The 24,120-nt window shown below is 32.7% G+C and overlaps 3 protein-coding genes across 8 annotated transcripts; 2 read left to right on the top strand and 1 right to left on the bottom strand.

Moving 5' to 3' along the window:
* The first annotated feature begins 2,522 nt into the window (after positions 1-2,522).
* LOC114424601 (glucan endo-1,3-beta-glucosidase 13-like) lies at positions 2,523-6,201 on the top strand. Of its 2 annotated transcripts, none has more exons than XM_028391469.1 (4): positions 2,523-2,875; positions 4,207-4,545; positions 5,748-5,778; positions 5,886-6,201. In XM_028391469.1, the coding sequence occupies exons 1-4, from the start codon at positions 2,821-2,823 to the stop codon at positions 5,986-5,988; spliced, it is 528 nt and encodes a 175-aa protein (XP_028247270.1). In that variant the 5' UTR covers positions 2,523-2,820; the 3' UTR covers positions 5,989-6,201. The 2 variants fall into 2 exon arrangements, with proteins under 2 accessions (XP_028247270.1, XP_028247269.1); XM_028391468.1 differs by having other exon boundaries at positions 4,189-4,545.
* A 1,531-nt stretch (positions 6,202-7,732) lies between these two features.
* On the top strand, positions 7,733-18,669 carry LOC114421812 (DNA damage-binding protein 1a-like). Its single transcript, XM_028387894.1, has 19 exons — positions 7,733-8,009; positions 8,105-8,153; positions 8,298-8,357; positions 8,455-8,546; positions 9,594-9,645; positions 9,802-9,864; positions 9,982-10,031; positions 11,537-11,612; positions 12,093-12,302; positions 12,435-12,541; positions 12,676-12,784; positions 13,522-13,722; positions 13,867-14,082; positions 14,491-14,601; positions 16,000-16,275; positions 16,565-16,839; positions 16,974-17,325; positions 17,413-17,697; positions 17,847-18,669. The coding sequence occupies exons 1-19, from the start codon at positions 7,906-7,908 to the stop codon at positions 18,426-18,428; spliced, it is 3,270 nt and encodes a 1,089-aa protein (XP_028243695.1). The 5' UTR covers positions 7,733-7,905; the 3' UTR covers positions 18,429-18,669.
* Positions 18,670-19,753: 1,084 nt separating this feature from the next.
* On the bottom strand, positions 19,754-23,550 carry LOC114421810 (protein WHAT'S THIS FACTOR 9, mitochondrial-like). 5 transcript variants are annotated; one of them, XM_028387889.1, is made up of 4 exons: positions 23,331-23,550; positions 22,729-23,178; positions 21,965-22,535; positions 19,754-21,576 (listed from the first exon to the last, which is right to left on the bottom strand). In XM_028387889.1, exon 4 carries the CDS (start codon positions 21,481-21,483, stop codon positions 20,206-20,208), a length of 1,278 nt encoding a protein of 425 aa, XP_028243690.1. In that variant the 5' UTR covers positions 21,484-21,576; positions 21,965-22,535; positions 22,729-23,178; positions 23,331-23,550; the 3' UTR covers positions 19,754-20,205. The 5 variants fall into 5 exon arrangements, with proteins under 5 accessions (XP_028243690.1, XP_028243691.1, XP_028243692.1 ...); XM_028387890.1 differs by having other exon boundaries at positions 21,965-22,485; XM_028387891.1 differs by having other exon boundaries at positions 21,965-22,485; positions 22,825-23,178.
* Positions 23,551-24,120: the final 570 nt, after the last annotated feature.

Here is a 24,120-nt window from a genome sequence, read left to right as displayed (position 1 = left end):
GAATTCGCCATAGTATATCTTGTTAAGGCTGGTAATGGAAAAGATGTTCTGAAGTCAGAATAGTTTTACTCAAAGCTTTTAAGTTTTAATATCCTAGAGGAACTTATTGAAGCTCTTGTTTGTTTTAAACAACGTTGTGTTTGTATTGTGCCTTAGCAATTTTTTAGCTCCAGGGTCAGTTAGTAAATTCTCTCTTCATTTATTGATGTCATGTGAGATCAGAGATGTGACAACTAATTACCTTATTCCAGTTTGTGATATTCTAATCTGGCTGCTCAAATAATTCATCAGGTAAGTAACGTAGTTTGGTAAAAATATAAATCCATATATATAACATGGCTAAATTAGTGACAAAAAATACTATCACGTCTACACTATTCATACTACGCAGTAACTACACGCCACATTGCGACTAAAATGTTGTTTGTGAAACGACACACCAAAAGTTAAAACCAACGAGAATGGGTGACTCAACATTTTGTGCGTGACAAAAAACAAAAGTTAAAACAAAATACTACGGAGTAACACATTAAACTCGTTTTTTTTTATATAAAAAAAACAACATTTTTGGTCCACAATACACATTGAAATTTGAAATTAGTCAGAAAGTAGTGGTGTTCCCAAATGGACCTTTGTTGAGTTATATTCTAGCTTGGACATTTATATTTTGCACTCTCACTGTTATATCAAACACTTCCCATTACATTTTAAAATACCTATTCTGAAATGTAAAATGCGAAGTATATGATACAATAATGAGATGCATGATTCAATAGTCTAGCTTGTGGCATTTGATACTTCTCATTTGTCCAGATGTTTTAGGCCCAATCCATCTTAGAGTAGCCCATCTTTTTGGTACTTAGAATAACTAATTAACAAATTATATATCAAAATTAACAAATGATCGTTCAATTATTGATTAGGCGTTAATGATGTTAAACTGAATTGTCATAATTACATAAAAATTAAATCACCACCATATTAGTCTTAATTTAGACCTGTGCAATTTGTTGCAGATTATATTTTCCTTGCTTTTAGATTTTTTTTAATTGATTATTCAAATAAAAGAATTTAATTTGCTATAGACTATCAAAATCTGGCAAATAAAAATTGCAATTATTAAAATTCTGATTGTTGTCAATCAGTCCTAACAATCATTATAATTATTATAATTTAGAAACCAAATTATTGATAGATCATAGATGAGGGCCATTTGGATGGGAAGGAACAAAGTGATTGTCAGAAATGAAGTGGTGCAGGTGCAGAGCCATATGCATGTATGGGGGGTAAAGTGGTTTAGATTGACTGTGAGAGACAATACAGTGGAGGCACTGAGAAGTAGTTTTTCGAGGTGAATATGTGTGGGGAGGTTTTTCTATCAGATTTTACCCTTTGTATTAAGTTCTGATACATAGAAGGGATGCAGATGTGATGAGTTTTTGTGTTTATGGTACTGGCTGATTTATCATGATTGTGTGGTAGCTTGGCAAGGAGCAAGTCATGAATTGAACGTGCAGAAGTTATGCAAGTTCATTATTAGTAATGGCAGGCAGAGGATGAATTTTTCGAAATAGCCGATATATATGGTATATGTTTCTGCTCTAACAAAAATCTCCATTTTGGTTGGTGCAAACATCAGTTCACATGGGAATTTTTGGTATGTGCAGTGCAGGGTGGGTTGTTTAATTGTTTTGGTTAAGGGGACAAGGGCTTTCTTTATCTGATGGGAGGTAAATTTTATGATTTATTGTAACTGTTTGAGCTTGGTTTTAAGGTAGCCTTTGCTTTTTTTAATAAAAGAAAAATATTAATGGTCACCAAATATGTTATTATAGGGAGAGAAATAATATATATATATATATATATATATATATATATATATATATATATATTATTGGTATTATGATGTGATATGAAAAGAGATACAAATTATGAGTATTGATCTGGTGTTTTAAAAACATGAATGTATATATATTATTATTCTTAATAAAATTTCGTTTTTTTATACAATAATCGAACTGAGATTTAAATTTATCATAGGATACATATTACTTCAGGTTAATATTTTAATCAAATCATTTTATCTTCAGAATGCTACGTGTTTTTTTTATTCGTGAGTATTTTTAATTTTTTAAGTATATAGATATAGATAATTTATGACACTTTAAAATTTTGCCTCTCATTTCTGGTCACTTATTTTCACGACAAAAAATATAATTATAGTATTTATAAAAGTAAAACCTCATTTTCCCCTTAAATTCCAACTATAACAATGTTTTTCAAATCAAAATTAAATCAAACTTTTTATAATGATTTTGAAACATAATGTTTAATTTTTAGATCAATTCAAATTACACTAATTTAATTCAAATGAAATCAGATGAAACTATTTTTAAAAAATTATAACAAATTTAATTTCGTTGCACTGTACCAAGTAAATCACATATAAAACATTATCAATTGATAATAAGTTAATAACATAGGCTTTATATTACTTGCTGGACTCTACTGCCTTTTGTAGCTGTGTGAGCGTGAAAAGGCTCAAATGTATCCTCTGCAGTAGTCTGTCAAAGATAGTACTTGCTTCAGAAGGATGCATTCTCCTTCATCATAAATAATTTTAAAATCACAAAAAGTGAAAAAGGAAAAAAAATAAAATGAAATCTTCCTTCAAGTAACCGGTGATTCCATTGACACTGCAGCTCTTATAGCACTAGTGATTGCACTCCACCTTTCTTCAGGAGTCAGAGTACAAGTAAAACTTGGAATATTAAATTCTATATAACCTTTGTAGCAACTTGGTCATTTGTAGCTGGAAACATGAGAAACAAAATGTGCCTTTTCCTCTTCCTGTTTTTTATGGAATGCTATCTGGGTATGTCATCCTTCTCCTTTGTTTGTACTAGTTTGGTCTTGTTGGTGTTTGCCTCTTCAGAGCTAGCTATAACTCTGTTTTGCTTTGTGTGTGTGTGTGTGTGTTTTGGATTTTAGATTGGTTCTTGAGTGTCTTGCTTGCTGTGCAGTGTGCAAGTTTTAGGATCACTTTTTCTTTTTATTTATTTCTTTTATTTTCTTTTTTTGCTAAAAGGGATCATTTTCTTAAAACTTACTCAGTTCCGCAGATCTTAGTGTTCTCTGCCTCTTGGTAACTAATCAATAAATCTCCTCTTTTATTTTGATTTTTATTTGGGGGTACTTCAATTTTTATCATTGCAATACTAAATTTTGTAGCTTGTGTTTAGGAAGGGGATGGGGGGTCATGGTGAGTTTTTGTTAACCAGGTAGGCAAAAAATGGTGTGACTTATGTTGATTTTAATATTTAGCATGAAAAAAAAAGAGAGTAGACTTTGACTCTTAAAAACAAATCAGAGGAAGCATGTTTAATGCTCTTCCTTGTACTCTTCTTGTCAAGTGGGGGAGAACTAACTAAAAATAAAATAATCCTCAAAAACTACCCAACCACTCCTTTTTCACCTTGTAGTCTTGTAAACAGGAAAAAATGATTTTTGAGTCACATTTCTGAGTATTGTGAAGTTGTGAGTTGCGACCAAAAATATTTGCTGTATCCAATTTGAGTCATTATTTGTAACCTTATTTTTCTTTCTGTGGGCTTTAAACCCAATAGGTTATTATTTTTATGAACCAAAATGTCAATTTTTTTGGTAGTTTTTAGTTTGAAAAGGAGGGATAAAAGGATATAAGAATAATGGAGCTCAAATTCTTTGCTTCCTTCATGCCACAATCTCCCCAAAACAATCTAATCTAATCTAAATATTATATATCTCAGACATGTATAACCATAAAGTGATGAGACCACTTTCTTTTATTCACTTGTTCATTTTCTTGTGTTGTTAATTTATTGGTGAACCAACGGTTAATGCTATCGCATGATTTTCACGAAATACAATACTATTGAATGATTGGTTTGGTGATTTATTTATTTACACGCTAATCTAATCACAACCAACCATTTACAATAAGTGTGTGATTTTTTAAATAACTATAAATCTATTTTATATTATTAGTGCATAAATTTTAAACTCAAATAGAGAAAAAGGAAGGGTTGTACATTGACATTATAAAAAGTTTCCTAATCATAATCAATCATGATAAGTTTGATGATTTTTTAAATAATTATCTTAAAATAATTCAAGCATAATTATTGCAATGCTTTTATTGGTTCTAAGTCTGGCAAAAATATATAGCCACGGCAAGGGGAATTGTGGTGCAACAAAAGTCAGAAGCTGCAATCCCAGTGACAACATTGTCACCACCTGAAGGCAACACTACATTCATTGATGGCACAACTTGGTGTGTGGCTCTTGCTGGTGTTTCCCAAGCTGACTTGCAGAATGCTCTTGATTGGGCTTGTGGACTTGGAATGGCAGATTGCACAGCCATCCAACATGGTGGACCATGTTTTGAACCAGATACACTAGTTTCCCATGCATCCTTTGCTTTCAACAGCTACTATCAGATAAATGGCAATTCTGATATTGCATGCAATTTTGGAGGAACTGCTGCTTTGACAAAGCATAACCCCAGTAAGTTAAAATATTAATGGCACTCAAATTCAGGTCCAGTTTGGATAAATTTTTCTATAAACACTTCGATAGAATAAAATTAAAATTTAAAATAAATTTATGCATATGTTAAATAATCAGTTTTAGATGATTAAATGAGAGAGATTTTAGAATTTGGATAGATTAAATGAGGGATCTTCTATAAAAGTTAAAGTGTATAAATTGATTTTAAAGTATGAAAGAAACTTTATTTATTTTATCTTCTTATTTTATTCACCCGTAAGTGATATTGAAAAGTTTATCTAAATATGATTTATGTTTAGTGCTGTACGTGGGAAGTTTATGTTATGAAATATGTGATTAAGATTCCATAGCCCCACCATAAAAGATGTGGATGCATTATGTGAAGGTCACAAGTGACAATCAGTTTTGCCTCTTGGATCTTGGGAAGTTTAGTACTTTACCTCTTTGCCATTTTTGTTTTGATGTCTACGGAGCATCCTTTCCCTTTTGGTGCCATAGTGATGATGCATTTGCAGTGTGTAATGCATTATGAATAGCGTTAGTTGTTGTGTGATCATTACTGAATTTCTTTCTGGTTGATGAATATAATTATAAATATGTTTACATATTGATCAGCTGGTTGATGAATATCATTTTGTAAAGTTTTCTGGAACTTTCGGCTTTTATCTTTCGTTCTTTTTTGTTTGAGAAGACAGGTGCTTAAGCAACTAATGCTAGTCTACTTTTGTTTTGCGTGCTTGCTTTTTTGCATTTGCATTATTCTAGTTTCTTTAAAGTTTAAAATTAAGTAACTAGTTTTCTTTGTAAAACTGCAAAAGGTTTTTATAATTAACGTGAAGTGCTGTGATGTGATATTCTTTTAGAAGACACCAGAAGATTTACTTTTGAATAAGCAATTGTTTTGAGTTGGTATATATAAATAAGTAGGTACATTAGATTGTATTCCTCATGACATAAAGTGTACATATTACGCATTATTTGCTGGATGCTTTCTGAAAAAATTAAGTGCAGAGTAGTGAGCAGCGTATTTTCTTCCCCTAAGTTTTATTCCGGCTTCGTGGAATTTTGATCTTAGTCTTTCTAGATGAATCACTTAATACTCAACCATTGGACTATTGGAGTGTTCACATCTGAATGTTCATATATACTTGGATTTTGAAATAGAATCCATTCTAAACTTCTGTTTCTTTTCACTTCAGGTTATGGAAAATGTGTCTATTCTACATCTGGGTATGTATGATGTTTATAGCATAATTACATAGCCTGAATTGAAAGAAGTTTGTTCACATTTTATTTAATCACATTTATATTTCATTATTTTTTTTTATATGTGACAGATCTTTAGTTGCTTCTGCCCCACCTTCACTGAGGAAGCATAACCAAAACCTGGTTTGGTCGAAACTTGCTGCCTTGTTACTGCTTTCATACTTTTGGATGTGACTATGGTCGGCCAAACCGTGGACAAAAGGAAAAGTGAATTAGAGGAAGGTTAGGGAATATTGTACCTTTATTAGCATTTTGTAATTGTGTTTTTGTTGCTAAGGTATTCTTAGCTTTCATGTTGGGTCAGGACAAGAATCTCTAATTGTGCAAATAATCTATTTTTGCAGTTTAATTTGTAGTTTTGTATATTATTTGTTTGTTGGTGTTTAATGTTATTTTTATTTATATTGGGATAAATATATATGTTTAATATTCAATTTATTATGTTATTAATTTTAGTAAAGAATTATTTGTTTATTTTATTATCATATTTTTTTATTAAATTATTAATTTGATAAGTCTTTAATTAAAATTAAAGACTTGTTATCATAATAGAGATTATGATAATGAAAAATAAATCTTTTATAATTTTAATGTAAATTGTTCTTGATTATAAGATTATTATAAATAAGATATCATTTTTAATAGTTAAATATTATCTTAATTTATTAACAATAAGTTTTCAAGAAGAAATATAATAGTTTCATTTGATTATCATAATAATTAATCAATTATATGTTTTATTTTATTTTTTGACATCTAATGCTTTGAGATATTAGTTGGAAAAGTTTTTTATGTACTTGTGCATTTTTTAAGAAGTTAGGGGTTGTCTCCTATTTAAAGACATATCTAGTTTAAGAAAAGTTTTTTTATTTTTATTTCTTAAAAAAGTTTTTATTTGAATTTTTAAGATAAAGAATGTGTTTGTTTTCGTGTTTTTATTTCTTTAAATGTTTTATAGAAGCTTTAAAAATAAATTTTAAATAATTAAATTCTCACATAATAATTAGGCTAAATGCGATGCATTTTTACTCATGCAAGCCTAGTTTCAAGAAAAATACATAAGTCTCACGTCCAAGGAATTAAACCAATGACTTTGCTTACTCCACTTATACTTATTACCATTATACTACATAAGTCTCACGTCTAAGAGATTTTTTTATATTAAAAATAATTAAATAAATTTTTTGATAAAAATTAATCGCCAATAAAATTTGATGGCTTATAAGGCTAGCTTGAGACAAAAATTTCTTTAAAACCTTAAATTCATGCCTCACAAAATCATTAAAATTCACTATATTTTTAGTTTTTAAATCTCATAAATATTTTTTTTTATTTCAAATTGAGATATTTAATCTTTAATTACTCGGGTTCAAAATGTATATTTTTAGAGTTTTACATAAAAAAAGAAAAAAAATAATTTAACATAAACCAATCCATCATGGCCGCTTCTTCTCTCCCCAATTCATGAGGGCACAAATGAGTGTTATTGTTTTGAACATCTGTTTTTACTGTTTACATTTAAAACAACTTACGTTTTTATTTATTTATATTTACGTGTGAATATTTTGAATTTATAATTTAAAAGTACACCTAAATTTAAAAAGAAAACATATAATATAAATTATATATGGGAACAATGTAATTTTACATATAATTACAAATCATATTGAAATTAATTATTTTAAAATTAATAAATTTATCATATATGCACTACTAATTTCTTTAGTTGTTTAGTTTGTCACAAAAATAATTAAATTTTTTTTATTAATAATTATAGATTATATTTTAATTATTTATTTTACTGATAATGATGTTGGTAATTTCTAAAGTTATTCTTAGATAATTTGATTAAGATTGTTACCGCGATTGGTGACTCTGAGGCAAAGGGGGTTGTTGGATAATAAAAAATAGAAGAAAATAAGCAGCTCACTCACTTCACTTTAGCAGACGAGGGCTCGAAGGAGGTGCTTGTTGCGTTGTGGGGCACGCCCTAAGCGGAAGCGGTTAATCACTCTGAACCGAACCGAAACTAAACCCTATTCATTTCGGAATCGCAGAACATTCGAACCAGAGAAACAAGAGAAGAGAACGATGACTATATGGAACTACGTCGTCACGGCTCACAAACCCACCAACGTCACCCACTCCTGCGTCGGCAATTTCACCAGTCCTCAAGACCTCAATCTCATCATCGCGTATCTACTCATTCTCTTTCCTTTTCCTAGGGTTCCTTTCTTCTCTTTCATTTTCATCTCCACTTATTTACCCTTTCACTTCGTTTTTCTTCCAGGAAATGCACGCGCATCGAGATTCACCTGCTTTCTCCCCAAGGCTTGCAGGTTCTTTCTCTATTCCATTTCACAGGCTACTTGTTTTAATCATTTTTATTTGAATATGCATTTTTTGGATTTTGTTGTCTTCTGTTTTCGACGAATGTGCTCAATAAAATCAGATAAATGTTAAACTGGAACTTCTTTTTGCAGCCTATGTTGGATGTGCCGATATATGGAAGAATTGCAACACTTGAACTCTTCCGCCCTCATGTGAGAAAATTCAAGCATCCTTGTTTTTTGAGTTATTGTCTAATGTTGTAGTTTTTTCTTCCATAATGTATTTTTTTTTTTTTTTGGTTTCAACCAGGGTGAAGCGCAGGATTATCTTTTTATTGCAACTGAAAGATACAAATTCTGTGTTCTTCAATGGGATTCCGAGACTGGTGAGCTTGTTACACGGTATGTGTGAGGAAGCACCAATTCTTTCCTTTGGAGTGGATTTACTTGTGTCCAGTATTGTTTTTGTATAGATTGAAATCAACATTGTTTTTAATCATAAGCAATTATGATGTAGGGGCTGTATAAGCTGTCAGCTGGGGTATTATTAACAATCTCAATGTGAATTTTTAATTCAATAATCCAATTAGTTTAGGATAGGGTACTTTGTATGCAATGTGTAAAAGATAGTTTCATAACTTTGAAGCAGTGTCTTTGTTAATAGACTACTGCTTCATTAGTTATTACTACTAAGCTTGCTGGTGCTGCCAGATGAAGGAATGGGGAGAAAATATGTTTCTGACATGTATTTTGTATTTGCTTGCACTTAACATAGCACATTGTTTCTATATGACAAGAAAGTCCAGATTGATATATTTTGTATAACCTCTTTCTGATGTGTTAGAACTTATAAAGAAGGAAATTAGTATCTCTTAGAACTTGGGAGGGAAAAATCCAGTTGTTGGGTAAATTGCATGCATCCGACCTCCCCAGATTGAGTCTTGTGCATTAGGATGCCTCTTTTACTTCGTTTGAATGGGATTATTGGTTGATAATTTTGTGCTTTTGAGTACAGTATCTTTATCTTTAGCATACAAGCTAGGAATTTCTGTGAAAAATGAAAATTGAAATGTTTTCCTCTGTCCTGACAAGACATTACCTTATGTTAATTGAATAGGTCTTGTCTGGGTCATTTGGGACCCTAACAGGACTTTGGAGTTGGAATTAAGTTGGGAATTGTAAGTCAAAATAAGAATGGAATCCCAGATCCCTAACTTAAATGTGTGTGAGTGGTGTAAGTCTGAGAGAATGTACATATGGGGCAGGAGACAGGAGAGGAAATCCTCCTAAAAAATGAAAACAAATGACATAATGAGTCAAAATAGCTCAAAGAAACAGTTAGGCTTTCCGATTTCTGTATCTTACTATAAATTGAAATTCCTAGTAAGGGCATGAATGATTGTCTTCTTTATCTGTTTAATTCTCTTATGTTATGTTATTGCCATCCAGGGCAATGGGGGATGTTTCTGACCGGATAGGACGTCCCACAGATAATGGTCAGGTATTTGAATTGTTTTACTTCTATCTACTGATAAAACTTTGATAGTTATAATATTCTCTCAGTTTTGATATTTTTAACGTTTATGCTTTATCTAGTCTAGGATCAGTTGAAAGTTGTTCAATGCATTTCAGCTGTTATTCCATTCTCTTTCTGCAGATTGGCATTATTGATCCTGATTGTAGGTTGATTGGACTCCACTTGTATGATGGTTTGTTTAAAGTATGTAATTTCTTCTCATTCACCATCCTGTAAAAATATTAGAAGATTAGAATGACAATATGTTTCTGTTTAATGTCATGTTAAAGTATTTGAATGAACTGTTCATTGATCTTCCAGGTTATTCCCTTCGACAATAAAGGACAGCTCAAGGAAGCATTTAATATAAGGTAACCATATTATTCCCTTGGTTTTCTACAAATGGATTCTATTTACAATTTGACCTTTGCTAGGTATGCATAAATGTAGTGCTAGTAACTATGAGCCTATGACCTTGATTAAGGATTACCAGTTACCATTGCCAAAGCCCTGGTTGTGTAAGAATGAACTGTGAACCTATGTCAAGTTGGATATTGTTGGTGTCTTTACATAAGATTGAAAAGTGGATTCCGCATCTCATGCGTCAAGGATTTGGGTCAATAGTGAACTTAAATATAGCTTTCTTTGAAAGAACAAAATGAAGTATGAATATACTTTTATTAGTTGGTTTAATCTATGTATTTAATTGAGATGGTTTTAAAATCCAAACTTTCTCCTGTACAGACAGTTAACAATTATATAATAATTATTATTATTTTATTAATACTGGTTCAACCATGGTTGAACCATTGAACCTTGAACCAATGCCTTAATTGGTTCAATAATCGGTCTGGTTTTAGAAACATTGATCAAAACTGTGGATGTCATGGTGGTGGAGCTAAGTCATGAATGTAAATGGGTGTCTGTACAGTTTAGTTTCTCTGTATCTTTTTTCATGTTAGCTCCGCTGTGACTTTGGACGACTGCAGTGCCGGGAAAACAACCCTAGCTTTGTTTATGCTTTGCTGATCTCATAGTGGCTTGCAAGTTTGTTTGGTGTCAGTTTTAAATGTTATGTTACCTAAGAGAACATTCTTAAAATATGGGTGTAAGTAATTTGTATCTTTTTTGGTTGGGAGCATAACGGTATACTTTTGCTATAGGTTCAAGTTTACTTAAATTTGGTTCATGAGTATGCACAAAAACAGTACAGAGTACACCCAAATATTCTTAGAGGTGAAGTGAGAGAGTCTATTATTTGAAAAAGAAACTTGAGTACATCAAAAGGAGTTTTGAAGTTCAAAACTTTGCTATACATGTTATTGATAAAAAAAAGTTCCAATTAAGATTGCTTTACCCCCAAAGATATTTTGGTGCTTCTTTTTGAAACAATGCCTGAGCAACTTCAAGTATGTTATATTTTTTTTGTTGCAGTCACTATTTTTTTTTTGGCTTGTCAACACACTACATGGATTGCGAACACTGAACACAGGATCAGGGCTGAAGATTTGATCCTATGTAATTTTAGGAGAAGAAAAATATATTTTTGTATTATTGATTGATTTGAATTACATGATTTATAAAGGCAGAGCTGACAAGGAGAGATCCTAACCACCCTGATCACAGAATAAATATTAGGATAATATATGGAGAAAATAAGGGAGAATCAGATCAGATTATTCTGATCTTGATCGTTACTACCTAACTCTTCTAGAAACCTTATTTGGAATTTAAAATAAAATGACATTTTATAAATTGAAAATGTTTTTATTTATAATTTATTTCTTGTAATTTTCATACTTAGTTTTTCTTTTTCCTTTTTTTTTGTTTCTGTTTCTGATATAGTTTATTAAAATTATGATGCATTTGTTTTCAGGCTTGAGGAGCTCCAAGTTTTGGATATCAAATTTCTTTATGGTTGTTCAAAGCCAACTATTGTGGTTCTTTACCAGGTTTCTAATTTTATTCTACCTATTGTTTTTGGGTTATTAGTTGATTAGTTCATTGAATAGACTGAGTTGTTATCTTGTTTTGCTTCTTCTCTCCTCTGCTCTTTTATTTTCGTCTTAGGGTCCATGCTAAATACTTTAGAAATCTAGAGCTCTATATAAGGATGCAAAATTTGTGTTATCTTGGACAGAGGTGTTATTAGTTTGTTAGTTCATTGAGTAGATTCTGAGGTGTCATCTTGTTTTGCTTCTTTTCTTTCCTCTGCTCTTTTATTTTAGTCTTTGGGTCCATGCTAAATGCTTTTAGAAATCTAGAGCTCTGTACAAGGAGGCTAAATTTATGTGGCTGCATGCAGTTCTGCAAGAATATGATTTTTTTTTTCTTGCATTTCCTTTATGCAATATATTTGGTTGGAAAAATGGTGTTTAGCATAAACATTTTTGGTTTTGATGGATTTGTTACTATGTTTTCATCAATGACAGGATAATAAAGATGCTCGTCATGTTAAAACATATGAGGTTGCACTGAAGGATAAAGATTTTGTTGAAGGTCCATGGTCCCAGAACAATCTCGATAATGGGGCTGATTTATTGATACCAGTTCCCCCACCTCTTTGTGGTGTGCTTATTATTGGGGAAGAAACCATAGTGTACTGCAGTGCTAATGCTTTCAAGGCTATCCCAATCAGACCTGTATGCTAAAAATTATTTTTTGTACTTCCATTTAAATCATCTGTAAATTTTTGAATTTTCACGAACTGCATTTGTACAATACGAGTTCTTGCACTTCCCTTCCATCTTAATTATACCTTGTGTGCTTTTCAGTCAATTACAAAAGCCTATGGAAGAGTTGATCCTGACGGTTCTCGATATTTACTTGGTGACCATACAGGGTTGGTTAGCCTACTTGTAATAATCCATGAGAAAGAAAAGTATGTGATCTTTCATTCTTGTCATCAGTATATTGATTGAATAAAAATCTGTATTTTTATCAAAAAGAAAAAAACAATGGACCACTATTTTAACTGTTGGATCTTATGGTTTGTCATTTACATTTATTTTGTAGGGTTACGGGACTCAAAATTGAGCCCCTTGGGGAGACTTCCATTGCATCTACAATATCATACCTTGATAATGCATTCGTCTACGTTGGTTCAAGTTATGGAGATTCACAGGTGGGGTAATGAACTGGAAAATTACTTTATAAATTTTCATTTTGTGAGATCATAACATGAAAGTGAATTATTTCCCAATTTCTGTCTCCCCAAGTACTAGTTTTGAACTAGTATGGAGGCTTTGACTTATTTCATTATTTTAATATGAAATGGAATCTGTAGCTTATGTTGGGTTGATTGCTTATTAGTTGTATTGAGATTTGAGAATTTATGACTCTTGAATGTACTTGTTTAAATATAGCTTAGAGAGCACAGCTTTATTTATATAGTAAAATAGCAAGGTTGTCAAACTTGAGACTTTTGAAATATTACTTAAAACCTATCCTGGTACCCCAAACATAATTTAACAGCATATATATATATATATATATATATATATATATATATATAATGAATATTCTGGCATTCCAACTCCATAACAAAGCAAATGAAATAGTATAGTAGGGACATAAGGCAATAAGACAATACAAGAGGGACCTGCTTCACCAAAACAATCAAGTTTTTTTCTAAGGATATTTTCTTTTCTTCTAATTTTTTTCCTCTAATATAAGATAACAAGGTAAAGAACAAATCTGTATCAGGAAGCTTTTGCAATATGTGAAGTGTTTTCTTCATTGTCCTCTCTATTCATGTTGCTTTAAAGACTTTGGAAGTGTAGTATGGCATATCCATAGCTGAATACTTATGCTTACATATTCAGACATAACATATTGACAATCTCTGATGGTAAAATGCAGCTAATAAAACTAAATCTACAGCCTGATGCAAAAGGTTCTTATGTGGAAGTATTGGAAAGGTATGTCAATTTGGGGCCTATTGTTGACTTCTGTGTGGTAGACCTCGAAAGGCAGGGCCAAGGTCAGGTTGTAACTTGCTCTGGAGCTTACAAGGATGGTTCTCTTCGTGTCGTTCGTAATGGAATAGGGATTAATGAACAGGTCAGCTCCCCTTCCTCTACCTCAGTGTGGAATATTTGCACCCAAGACACATTCAAAAGGAATGGAAATTGGAAAAATAAATCTTTATATTAATGACAAACTCCTTACAAAATATTAATTTTTTTATGCATGTATTTGATCTAGGCATCGGTAGAACTTCAAGGTATCAAAGGAATGTGGTCACTGAGATCCTCAACAGATGATCCTTTTGATACTTTTCTGGTTGTGAGTTTTATAAGTGAAACAAGAATCTTAGCAATGAATCTTGAGGATGAGCTGGAAGAAACTGAGATTGAGGGATTCTGTTCTCAAGTGCAGACTTTATTTTGCCATGATGCAGTTCATAATCAACTTGTTCAAGTAGGTTCTTGCCTTATTACCATATTGGTTTTCTTTTCATCTTGATTTAACACCTACATCTTTTTAGTTTCTTTGTTATATAAAAGATTGTCCATTTTGTGAAAAAAATAAGAAATTTATTTAGAGTTTTTGGATAATACAAAACTGTGGGTAAGTCATAATTGGAATCAAACTAAAAGAATTAAAATGCGTTGGAACTTTAAAGAAATAAAGATTTAAACTTATATAATGTGTTAATATTCTTGAAGCTTCTTTTGTAAGCTTAAGTTTTGCATGCTCCTTTTTTGTTAGTTTGATTAATTTTTGTAAATTGATGCTATTCTGCTGTACTCTTCTATGCTTTTTTAGTTAATTTTTATTTTGTTTTATGGCAGTCACCTGCCATTAGCTAATAAACCAGCATTACAGGTTACTTCAAGCTCTGTCAGACTGGTCAGCTCCACAACTAGAGATCTTCGGAATGAATGGCATGCACCATCAGGCTATTCAGTAAATGTAGCTACGGCAAACGCTACCCAGGTGTGATTTGGATGCTTTACAAAAACATTATCTTAAAAAATTATAGGCGATATTTTTTTAGTGGTTTTTTAATTGCAATGGGTTCCCTCGTCAATGTGGCTTATCTGAGTAGAGGCAGATCAGAGTCTGTCACATTCCCCCTCCTACTTGTTTCGATGGAAATAATTTTGATGTACATTAGCTATCAGGGCAATGGAAATAGTGACATATGAAAAGCTCCTTATCATTAATTTTAATATGGCTTGAGCCCCTGTTTTCCTATTAGCTGCCAGAGTCATTTGGGTGAAATTATTGTGTTTAGAAAGCTATAAGATCATTGAAGTAGAATGTAATCCTGATAAGTAATAAATGCTACCTTGGGTTAATTCTTAAAGATAAAAGGAGGAAGACAGTTGAAGGGATGCTGAATTAGTAATTGTAAATATTTGTCATTGGTTGTATGGAATTTTTTTGTATGCATGAAAGATGAATATTTCCTTCGAGTTTATGTTAGGTGTGAAGGCTCTAGTTTTTTAATGCCTGCTTCCAATTTTTAATTTACTTAGAAAATCATGTTCTTTGATTCTTCAAGGATTGTTTTTTGGTGTTCAGTGAGGCTATAAGCATGAAAGACAGATTTCCTGAAGGTACAGTAAATGTTAGTTAGGTGTGAAGGCTGTAGTTTTTTAATGCCTGCTTCCATCATTTCATTTACTTAAAGAATCATGTTCTTTGATTCTCCATGGATTGTTTTTGGTGTTCAGTGAAACTCCAATAATAAAATATTCTACATGAATAAGAATGTCTTTTATACCGATAAATTTGTTTCTTTTTTTTGTTTTGATATTTTAATTCAGATATTGTAATATTTATTTTGCCCTATGTTTTTAATAATATAAAACAATAATCCAATAACAGTGAAAGTTAAAGCTAAAAAAAGTTAATGACCCAGTGACAATGTATATTTTACTCATTTTAACTCCTTAAAAGTTGAAAGGATTTTCCATCACTGAAAGACTCCTCCAAAGGGTGGAGAACTCCAGATTCTGATATCTTAAAGCTACAGACTACAGTCTACAAAGTAATATAAGACTGTTCAGCCAAACATAATTTTGTTTAATTCGTATAGAAATACTAGAATCAATTTTGACCAGAAGTATCAGTATTTTTTATGCTGGCCAAATAAATGTTGTGCTTGGCTGCAACTTCAAAACTTGGCCTTTGATATTTATTTCTGGATCTCCATCAGAGTAGTTTTGGTATGGTATCCAATCAAGCTCTACTAAAGTTACCATTTAAGAGAATTTGCTTCAATCTATTGCATTACTTTTACACTATGCACATATTGTTGGATTTTATTATGACAATACATATTGAGTTTGCAATTAAATTGATAATTATTGTTACACTTGGACACAGGTTTTGTTGGCCACAGGAGGAGGGCATTTGGTTTACCTTGAAATTGGAGATGGCATATTACAGGAAGTAAAGCATGCCCAGCTAGAGTATGAGATTTCATGCCTGGACATAAATCCCATTGGTGAAAACCCCAATCACAGTAATCTAGCAGCAGTTGGAATGTGGACAGACATAAGTGTTAGAATTTTTTCTCTTCCTGATCTGAGTCTCATCACAAAGGAACAATTAGGAGGGGAGATCATACCTCGTTCTGTTCTTCTTTGTGCCTTTGAAGGGGTAGGTTTTCCTTGAGTCATTTTTTGTACTTGCTTTTATTTTTTTGATTCTGGCATTCTGCTTTCTTACTTTATTTCTTGTAAGTTCTATTTTTGAAGTAGAGATTTTGGATTTTTACATGTGCGACAGTTGTGAGGAATATACTACCCAGCAACATTAATATCTTTTTACTCTTATGCTCATGTTAAATTGAGGCATTGCTTAACTTTCAATGTCACAAGTTTAATGGTAGTTTCCTTCTTAAAAACATCTTATTAAAGTGTGTTGCTTTTTTCATTTTATTCTCCAGATATCGTACTTGCTATGTGCCCTTGGTGATGGCCATCTCTTAAACTTTATGTTGAATACTAGTACCGGTGAATTAACAGATAGGAAAAAGGTATCTCTAGGGACACAACCTATAACACTACGGACTTTCTCCTCCAAAAATACTACTCATGTATTTGCTGCATCTGATCGGCCAACTGTAATTTATAGTAGTAACAAAAAATTACTTTATAGTAATGTGAATCTGAAGGAAGTGAGTCACATGTGTCCTTTCAATTCTGCTGCTTTTCCAGACAGGTATCTTGGTCTTTGTTAGTTTGACTTACTAGAGTTGTTTACATATCCCCTTGTGCTGTTCTTGGATCTTGTACAATTTAATGTAAAATCTTTTACTGGTGATGACACTCATCTACTGTTAATAACTGAAACAGTTTGGCAATTGCAAAAGAAGGTGAGCTTACTATTGGCACTATTGATGATATACAAAAACTTCATATTCGCTCTATTCCGCTGGGGGAGCACGCACGACGTATCTGCCACCAGGAGCAATCTAGGACTTTTGCTATTTGTAGTTTGAAATACAACCCAGCTAGTGGTGAAGACTCAGAAATGCACTTTGTCCGCTTGCTGGATGACCAGACTTTTGAGTTCATATCAACTTATTCTCTTGACACTTATGAGTATGGTTGCTTCATAATTAGCTGCTCCTTCTCAGATGACAATAATGTGTATTACTGTGTTGGAACTGCATATGTACTGCCAGAGGAAAATGAACCAACCAAAGTAAGTTGAGAAATTTGTATTTTTTCAGCATTGTTCTAGTCAAAGCTTCTGATATCCTGCTTCCTTTGGCCATTTTAAAACATGTAGGGAAGAATTCTTGTTTTTGCTGTTGAAGATGGAAAACTACAGCTAATTGCCGAGAAAGAGACAAAAGGAGCTGTTTATTGCTTGAATGCATTTAATGGTAAATTGCTTGCAGCTATTAATCAAAAAATTCAGCTGTATAAGTGGGTGCTCCGGGATGATGGTACTCATGAATTGCAGTCTGAATGTGGACATCACGGACACATCCTAGCACTTTATGTGCAAACTAGAGGAGATTTTATTGTAGTTGGTGATCTGATGAAGTCAATTTCCTTGTTAATCTACAAGGTAAATTTTAAACTGTTGTGACACTAGTTTCTGTCTGGTTTTGTTAAATTTCAACTGTTCTTCTGCTTAGTGTTTTGGATGAATAACTGATTTTTGTATATATAATGAGTACATTCTTTTGGAATGATAAATTGTTCTTTTATTGATAGCATGAAGAAGGTGCTATTGAGGAAAGAGCTCGTGACTACAATGCAAATTGGATGTCAGCCGTTGAAATCGTTGATGATGACATATACCTAGGTGCAGAAAACAGTTTTAATCTGTTCACTGTTCGGAAAAATAGTGAAGGTGCTACTGATGAAGAGCGAGGTCGTCTTGAAGTGGTTGGTGAGTATCACCTAGGAGAATTTGTCAATCGGTTCCGGCATGGCTCCCTTGTTATGCGCTTGCCAGATTCTGATGTGGGCCAGATTCCAACTGTTATCTTTGGCACCATTAATGGTGTTATTGGGGTAATTGCGTCTCTTCCACATGAGCAATATGTTTTCTTGGAGAAACTTCAGTCAAATTTGAGGAAGGTAATTAAAGGCGTTGGAGGGCTCAGCCATGAGCAATGGAGATCATTTAACAATGAGAAGAAAACTGTTGAAGCCAGAAACTTTTTAGATGGAGATTTGATCGAATCATTTCTCGATCTTAACCGCAGTAAGATGGATGAAATTTCCAAGGCAGTGGACGTTTCAGTGGAGGAGTTATGCAAGAGAGTAGAAGAGTTGACAAGGTTGCACTGATTTTATATTAATCTGTGTAGCTTCGTTGTTTGTTTGTTTTTTTTTTCTTATTTAATATTGTTCTTCCTTTTTTTTTGAGGGGTTGGGTGGGGGTTAAAATAACATTATATGCTTGTATTTTCTCCCCGCTTTTTACCTTCTGTTTGCATTTTACAATACATGGATCACAAATGGTGTATGAAATGGATGTCATGTTCTAAGTTTCTATTTGACACTTTTGGACACGCTATCATTTTCCTAATATTTGCTTTCAAGTTATTTATACGTTGCAGTTCTGTTAAGTGCCATGTTAACAAGTGAATTTTAAAGTATAAAAAAATCTGGTCAGATTTGATATCCAATATCAAGAAGTATTTTAACGTTGTTCAAAAGTTTTGGTTGAATATTAAAAAATGTTATTCGAAAGATTTTCGAGACAAATTTGGTCATTGAAAAAATGGTAAACCAAGTTGATTTTCAATCATTGAAGGACTTTGTCACTTTGATTTCACCAAGCAGTAGTAGTCTTTTAATTATTTTAATTTCAACATATTTCCCATGTAAGTGTTAAGTTGATCTGTTGATGTAATAATCTTTTAAGAAAATAAATTATTTTCAAAATCCATTGATGGTCAAAATAAAAGTTATTATAAACAAAGAACAATGTTGTGAAAATAAGTTGAAATGGTAGGTCAAATTGATAAAAATTGAAAGAACAATTTAGATTTAAGTGTTTTATTACGTCAATCGCTAATATTTGAATATTATTGTAAAATATTTAATATAAGATCAAAATTGATTTAAGAATTAAGAGGATGAAAGGATTTTTATTTAAATTGTGTTCACAAAAAATTGGTTTTTGATTGGTCATCTACAAAATTGTAATATTAAAAATTGACAAGTCAATTGTTATTAAAAAGAATGAGTATGTTCTGACAAAATATTTTAGTTAACTTTAATTTTTTTTATTATTTGAAAAATTCATTTAATTATTCGATAAACAAATTTTTTTAATAATTTTTCAATCACTTTTAATATTTTTTAAAACATTACTAATGTTTTTTAAAATACTTGTTTCTAATTTCTAACTTTTTATATTTTCTATCACTTTTATCTTTTATTTATTTTTCTTATTACTCTTTTAAAATAAATCATGATATTATTATTTTTCTATCATTTTATATTTTTAACAAATAATTTTATCATACAATTCTAATTTAATAAACTAACTTATCAACTTCTAACTAATTTTTCAATTAGTTTTATCCAACATAATATAAAATTATAAATGACGTAAATAATATCCTGGCAAAATTTAACTTTTTGGGACGGGAGGACATGCCATAGTAAGAATAGAATACCGGATTAACCAAATTATATCATAATAGTGATTTTTGTCAAACACCTCCCACAACCCCAAGAAAAAAAGATGCTCTAAAACTATAGGTATCTAGTCATTGTTTTTAAATTACATTTTGAACTCCCATAAAGATTTTGAGATATTCAAAATTTCTCTCGGTAAAATGAATTGTAGCTATACCTGGGTCTATCTAATCTTAAAATGAGATTGAGCAGTAACCCTTATTCCAGAATATTACATCTAATCAGAAAATGCTCTCCCTTGCTAAGAAGATAGCATTGTTGACATATTTGGTTATTGACAGATCTTCACAAGAGGCAAAAGCGGGTGAAAAATAGTAAAATGCAAACATCCCCCATCTAGGCCAGATTTCAAGATTGTCAATAAGCCAAACCACTTTAACATAATGGCTAAAGAGAAATATCACATTCACATATATCAGCATGGGTTTTGTGGAGGGCCATCCGAATCATATTCAGAAAACATGGAATCTGATTCATCCTGAGAACTAAGCTGGTTAGTTTTTTTAGCAATGCAAACCTCCTTTCTAAAACCCTCCACCAAATTAGTGTGTCTGCTTTTTTTGTATACACCCTTACTCCTATCCAATAGCCCTTTCTTCAGCAGGCTTGCGAATTCCTCTCTAATTTGTACAAGGGCATGATTCTGCACAGGTTCCTGACCATTATAGGCCTCCCTAAGAACAACTGTTTGGGTATCACTCCTCTTGGAAATATAAAAAATACCAGGATGACGCTCAAATACTTTAGTAAACTTCTGAGGTAGGGCCAAGGGTCTACGCAAGTTGCTAACGTTCTTGCGCTCAGTTTGCTTATGGAGTGTGAGATGAAGGAGCTCATGGAAGACTCCAACTATCCTTTTCTCAGATACATCAGTACGGGGATCCAAATGAGAGGCATTGATGTAAGGTGAAGTATAAGGGAGTTTCTGCCAATCTTTCAACCACTCCATGCATTTTCTTTTCAAACCAAAACCCCTGGTGAAACTAATTGGAAATGCTAAGGATCCATTTTTTATGTCTTCTGCCTTTTGTTGTAGAGAAGTATTCTTCTGTAACTCTGAGATGGCAAGCTTGTCATCCCAAAATAACAATTTCAGGCCAATACGATCATCAGGAAGGCGAACATATAAGAAACTTTCAGGATGATTTGGAACAAAAGAATGCTGGTAATCGTATGGTAAACCCAAGTCCCATTTTAACTGGTCAATGGTTTGTAGTGGAAGGATTCTATCACTTGTGAGCATAAGCAGTTTGCACAGCCTATCCCTGAGTTCCAACTGATTTTGCTGAAGGATGTTGACTTCCTCATGATGGAGCTCCAAGGCTTCAGGACTCAAACTGAAACACGGAACAGGAGAGCCTCCACTATCAAGAAAAGAGGACTCATTAAATATGTTGGGATATCTTCTTATAAAGGTGGAAAGTTTGAGGTCACTGGGAAGACCAAGTTGTCCACGGTGGCGAGAAAGATGGTATATTGGAAGGCAGCATTCAGAAGAAGAATAAATGATGGAGACAAGAATCCCAGCTGCCTTAAGATCCCTCTGACCAGTAACAACAGCATCCAATGTCCTATCTTTCACCCATTTCAACTTTATGTTCACCAGACTAAACTTCTGCTGGTAAATGTATCCTTGTTGATAACCACGAACAAAACCAAAATTTCTTGCAATACCAAAAAGCCAATGGAACATACTATAAACCGATTACAGATAGCATAACTAGCACAGAAAGATGCCCTTTGCACTTGTAGTTATCAGAATCCACACTTTGCTTCAATAAATGCTCTGCATATGTAAAAATTTGGATTTAAGACAATTTAAACGAAGTGAGAAATATTCTCCTACCACTAGGAAGGGTATTACTCCATACAAAATCAGATCTCAAACTACAGCTAGAAATCAAATACCCTAGGACTACAAATAAAGCAAAATTATAACAAAAATATAATCACATGCAGATATGTAAACATCAAAAGTGAAACCTAAGAAAGAGTGAATATCACAAAACCCACACCAGAAGGTATGCAAAATTGTAGAACAGAATGTGATTGAAGATTAAGCTTTGTATCCCGTTGTTCCATCCCAAGCTAAATTTACATACACAGATTTAAGAAAAATAGCCCTGCGCGATTAACATTTTGATGTAACAAAGAAACAATTATTAAAAACTCACAATGATTTGATCTTCAGAGTTCAGCCCGACTGCCTGAGAATGCAGTAGAGTAGGTTAAGGCAAAATAGAATGAGTGTGACTGTCACAAAGAGAAATGTACAATGGGCTGGGCTGAACTGGGTCGGGTCATAACCCGAGAGAATCACAGATTAAGCGTTGAATTGAAGACAGTTACTATATGAACCTCCCCCTTCCGCATTCTTTTCCTACAAATATCCCATTCTGGTTGCTCTGCTCGGTGCATTAGAGGTGTTTGTGCCTCGATTTGATTCTTTTTTCATAAAAAAATCACCTGAATCAAACTTATAAGACATGCAATTCGGTTTGGTTCAATTTTCTTTTAAAATAAATTCCAAATCTTGTGTCATCTAAGGTCACTACCCCAACACCAATCTTGATTGCTGAACCCTCAAACCTCAACGATATCATTCTCTTCATTTTCACTTTCTGGCAGTGTTGTCAGTAGTGGATCGCGGAAAATCGCAAAAGGCCACTACAGAATATAGCGGATAGCGTCGCAGCTAAACAGCAGAAGGCGAAGGCCCATAGCGGTTGAAATAGAATATATAAGCTAAACAAGTCCCATTAAGGCATATAATCAAAAAAAGCTAAAAGCATCAAGAAAACATCTATTTATTCTGCTCTGCCCCTGCCCCTGCCCCAGCATCAAGAAAACAGAGGAAGAAGAAGAAGAAGAAGAAAGAAAAAACAGAGAAAGAAGAAAGAAGTATTATACAAAAGAAAAAAAAAAGTTGTAATCTTACCCGTAAAAAAACAGAGGCTGGGCGAAGAAGAAGGCTACGTGGTGACTAAGAATCAGAGGAAATGAGAGGTTCTAGAATGCTCTGGAAAAAACTTACGTGAAGTAGAAGTAAGGCTACTTTTGGGCCCTTGTGAGCATTCTGCAAGCCCAAAACAACTGCAATCCGCACTGACCCGCATCCGCTCCGACCCGGTTTCCTCTTTCAGCAGTCAGCACGATGAACCCTAAACGCGCCGTCGCCGTCGATGCAGTTTCTCTCCGGATTCATCCTTGTCGGAAACCGACGACGCAACAGCCACGACCCAACGTGGTTTCGCGACGCGTAAGACTCCGGGGATCGCGATTCTCGCGGAATCCGCAACGCGACGCCGTTGCAATTGCGTTTTCTCCAAAACCCGCTACGCTATAGCGTGATAGCGCCGTGATAGCCGCTATTTGACAACATTGCTTTCTGGGGAAAAAAAACAACAAAAATGATTGATTACTGGTTAGAGTGTATAATCACAAAACCCAGAAGAAAAAGAAAAAGATTTTTTGACTTTTGAGCGTGGAGTGTAGAAAAAGCTGAAAAATTGAGATGGGGGGCGAAGAACACTCGTTTACCTGAGACAGCCGGCACTTTGTAAGGGATAACCGTTTCTTAGACTTTGGAATGGGATTGGGAGGGTTTAAGTTATGTTTTTGTGCTTCCTTTTTTCATTTCGCTGTAGACTCCATCCGGCCCTGCCTAATAAAAGGAATTTGCTGTTTCCATTTTCTCTGGTTACTAATACACTTTCCTTCATAATTATTTTTCTTAAAATAGCCTGAAAATTGCACTCCCTTTTTTGTAAAATCAAACTAATATTTTGCTGTTTAGTTTGACTTTTTACGATTTTTACTAAAATATTATTTCATTAAAATTTATATCCTTCCTTTACATCTTTTAAATTAAATTACATTAAAAAATTACAAATAATAATTTACAAAACTTAATACTACAAAAAAAATTATATACATTGTATAAATTTCATGTCCATAATACTACAAAAAAATCATTTAAAAAAATAATATACATTATATAAGTTTCATGTACATAATACTAAAAAAATTGTAAAAATTAAATAATATACCAAAAAATACATAACACTGTATTAATATAATTAAATAATTAATGTGGTTTGGTTGATTTAAAAACCACAAACCGCTGCCAAACCAAATCATGTGTTTGAGAGAAAAATCATCCAAACAAATAAAAAAAGAATAGGTTTGGATGATTTGAATTTAAACACCCATAAGACACATCCACGGTCGATGTGTTTTTTTTTTGGAAGAAAGAGACGAGGTGGAGTGTGTTAAGGAGGGCATTTTAGGAAGATTATGAAAAAGAAAGGGAAAGAGGAGTGTACAAGTG

Source organism: Glycine soja, chromosome 8 (genome assembly GCF_004193775.1).
Source record: "Glycine soja cultivar W05 chromosome 8, ASM419377v2, whole genome shotgun sequence".
In the NCBI taxonomy this organism is placed as follows: Eukaryota; Viridiplantae; Streptophyta; class Magnoliopsida; order Fabales; family Fabaceae; genus Glycine; species Glycine soja.
Note: the sequence above shows the minus strand (reverse complement) of the source record. Positions and strands in the feature narration are given on the sequence as shown.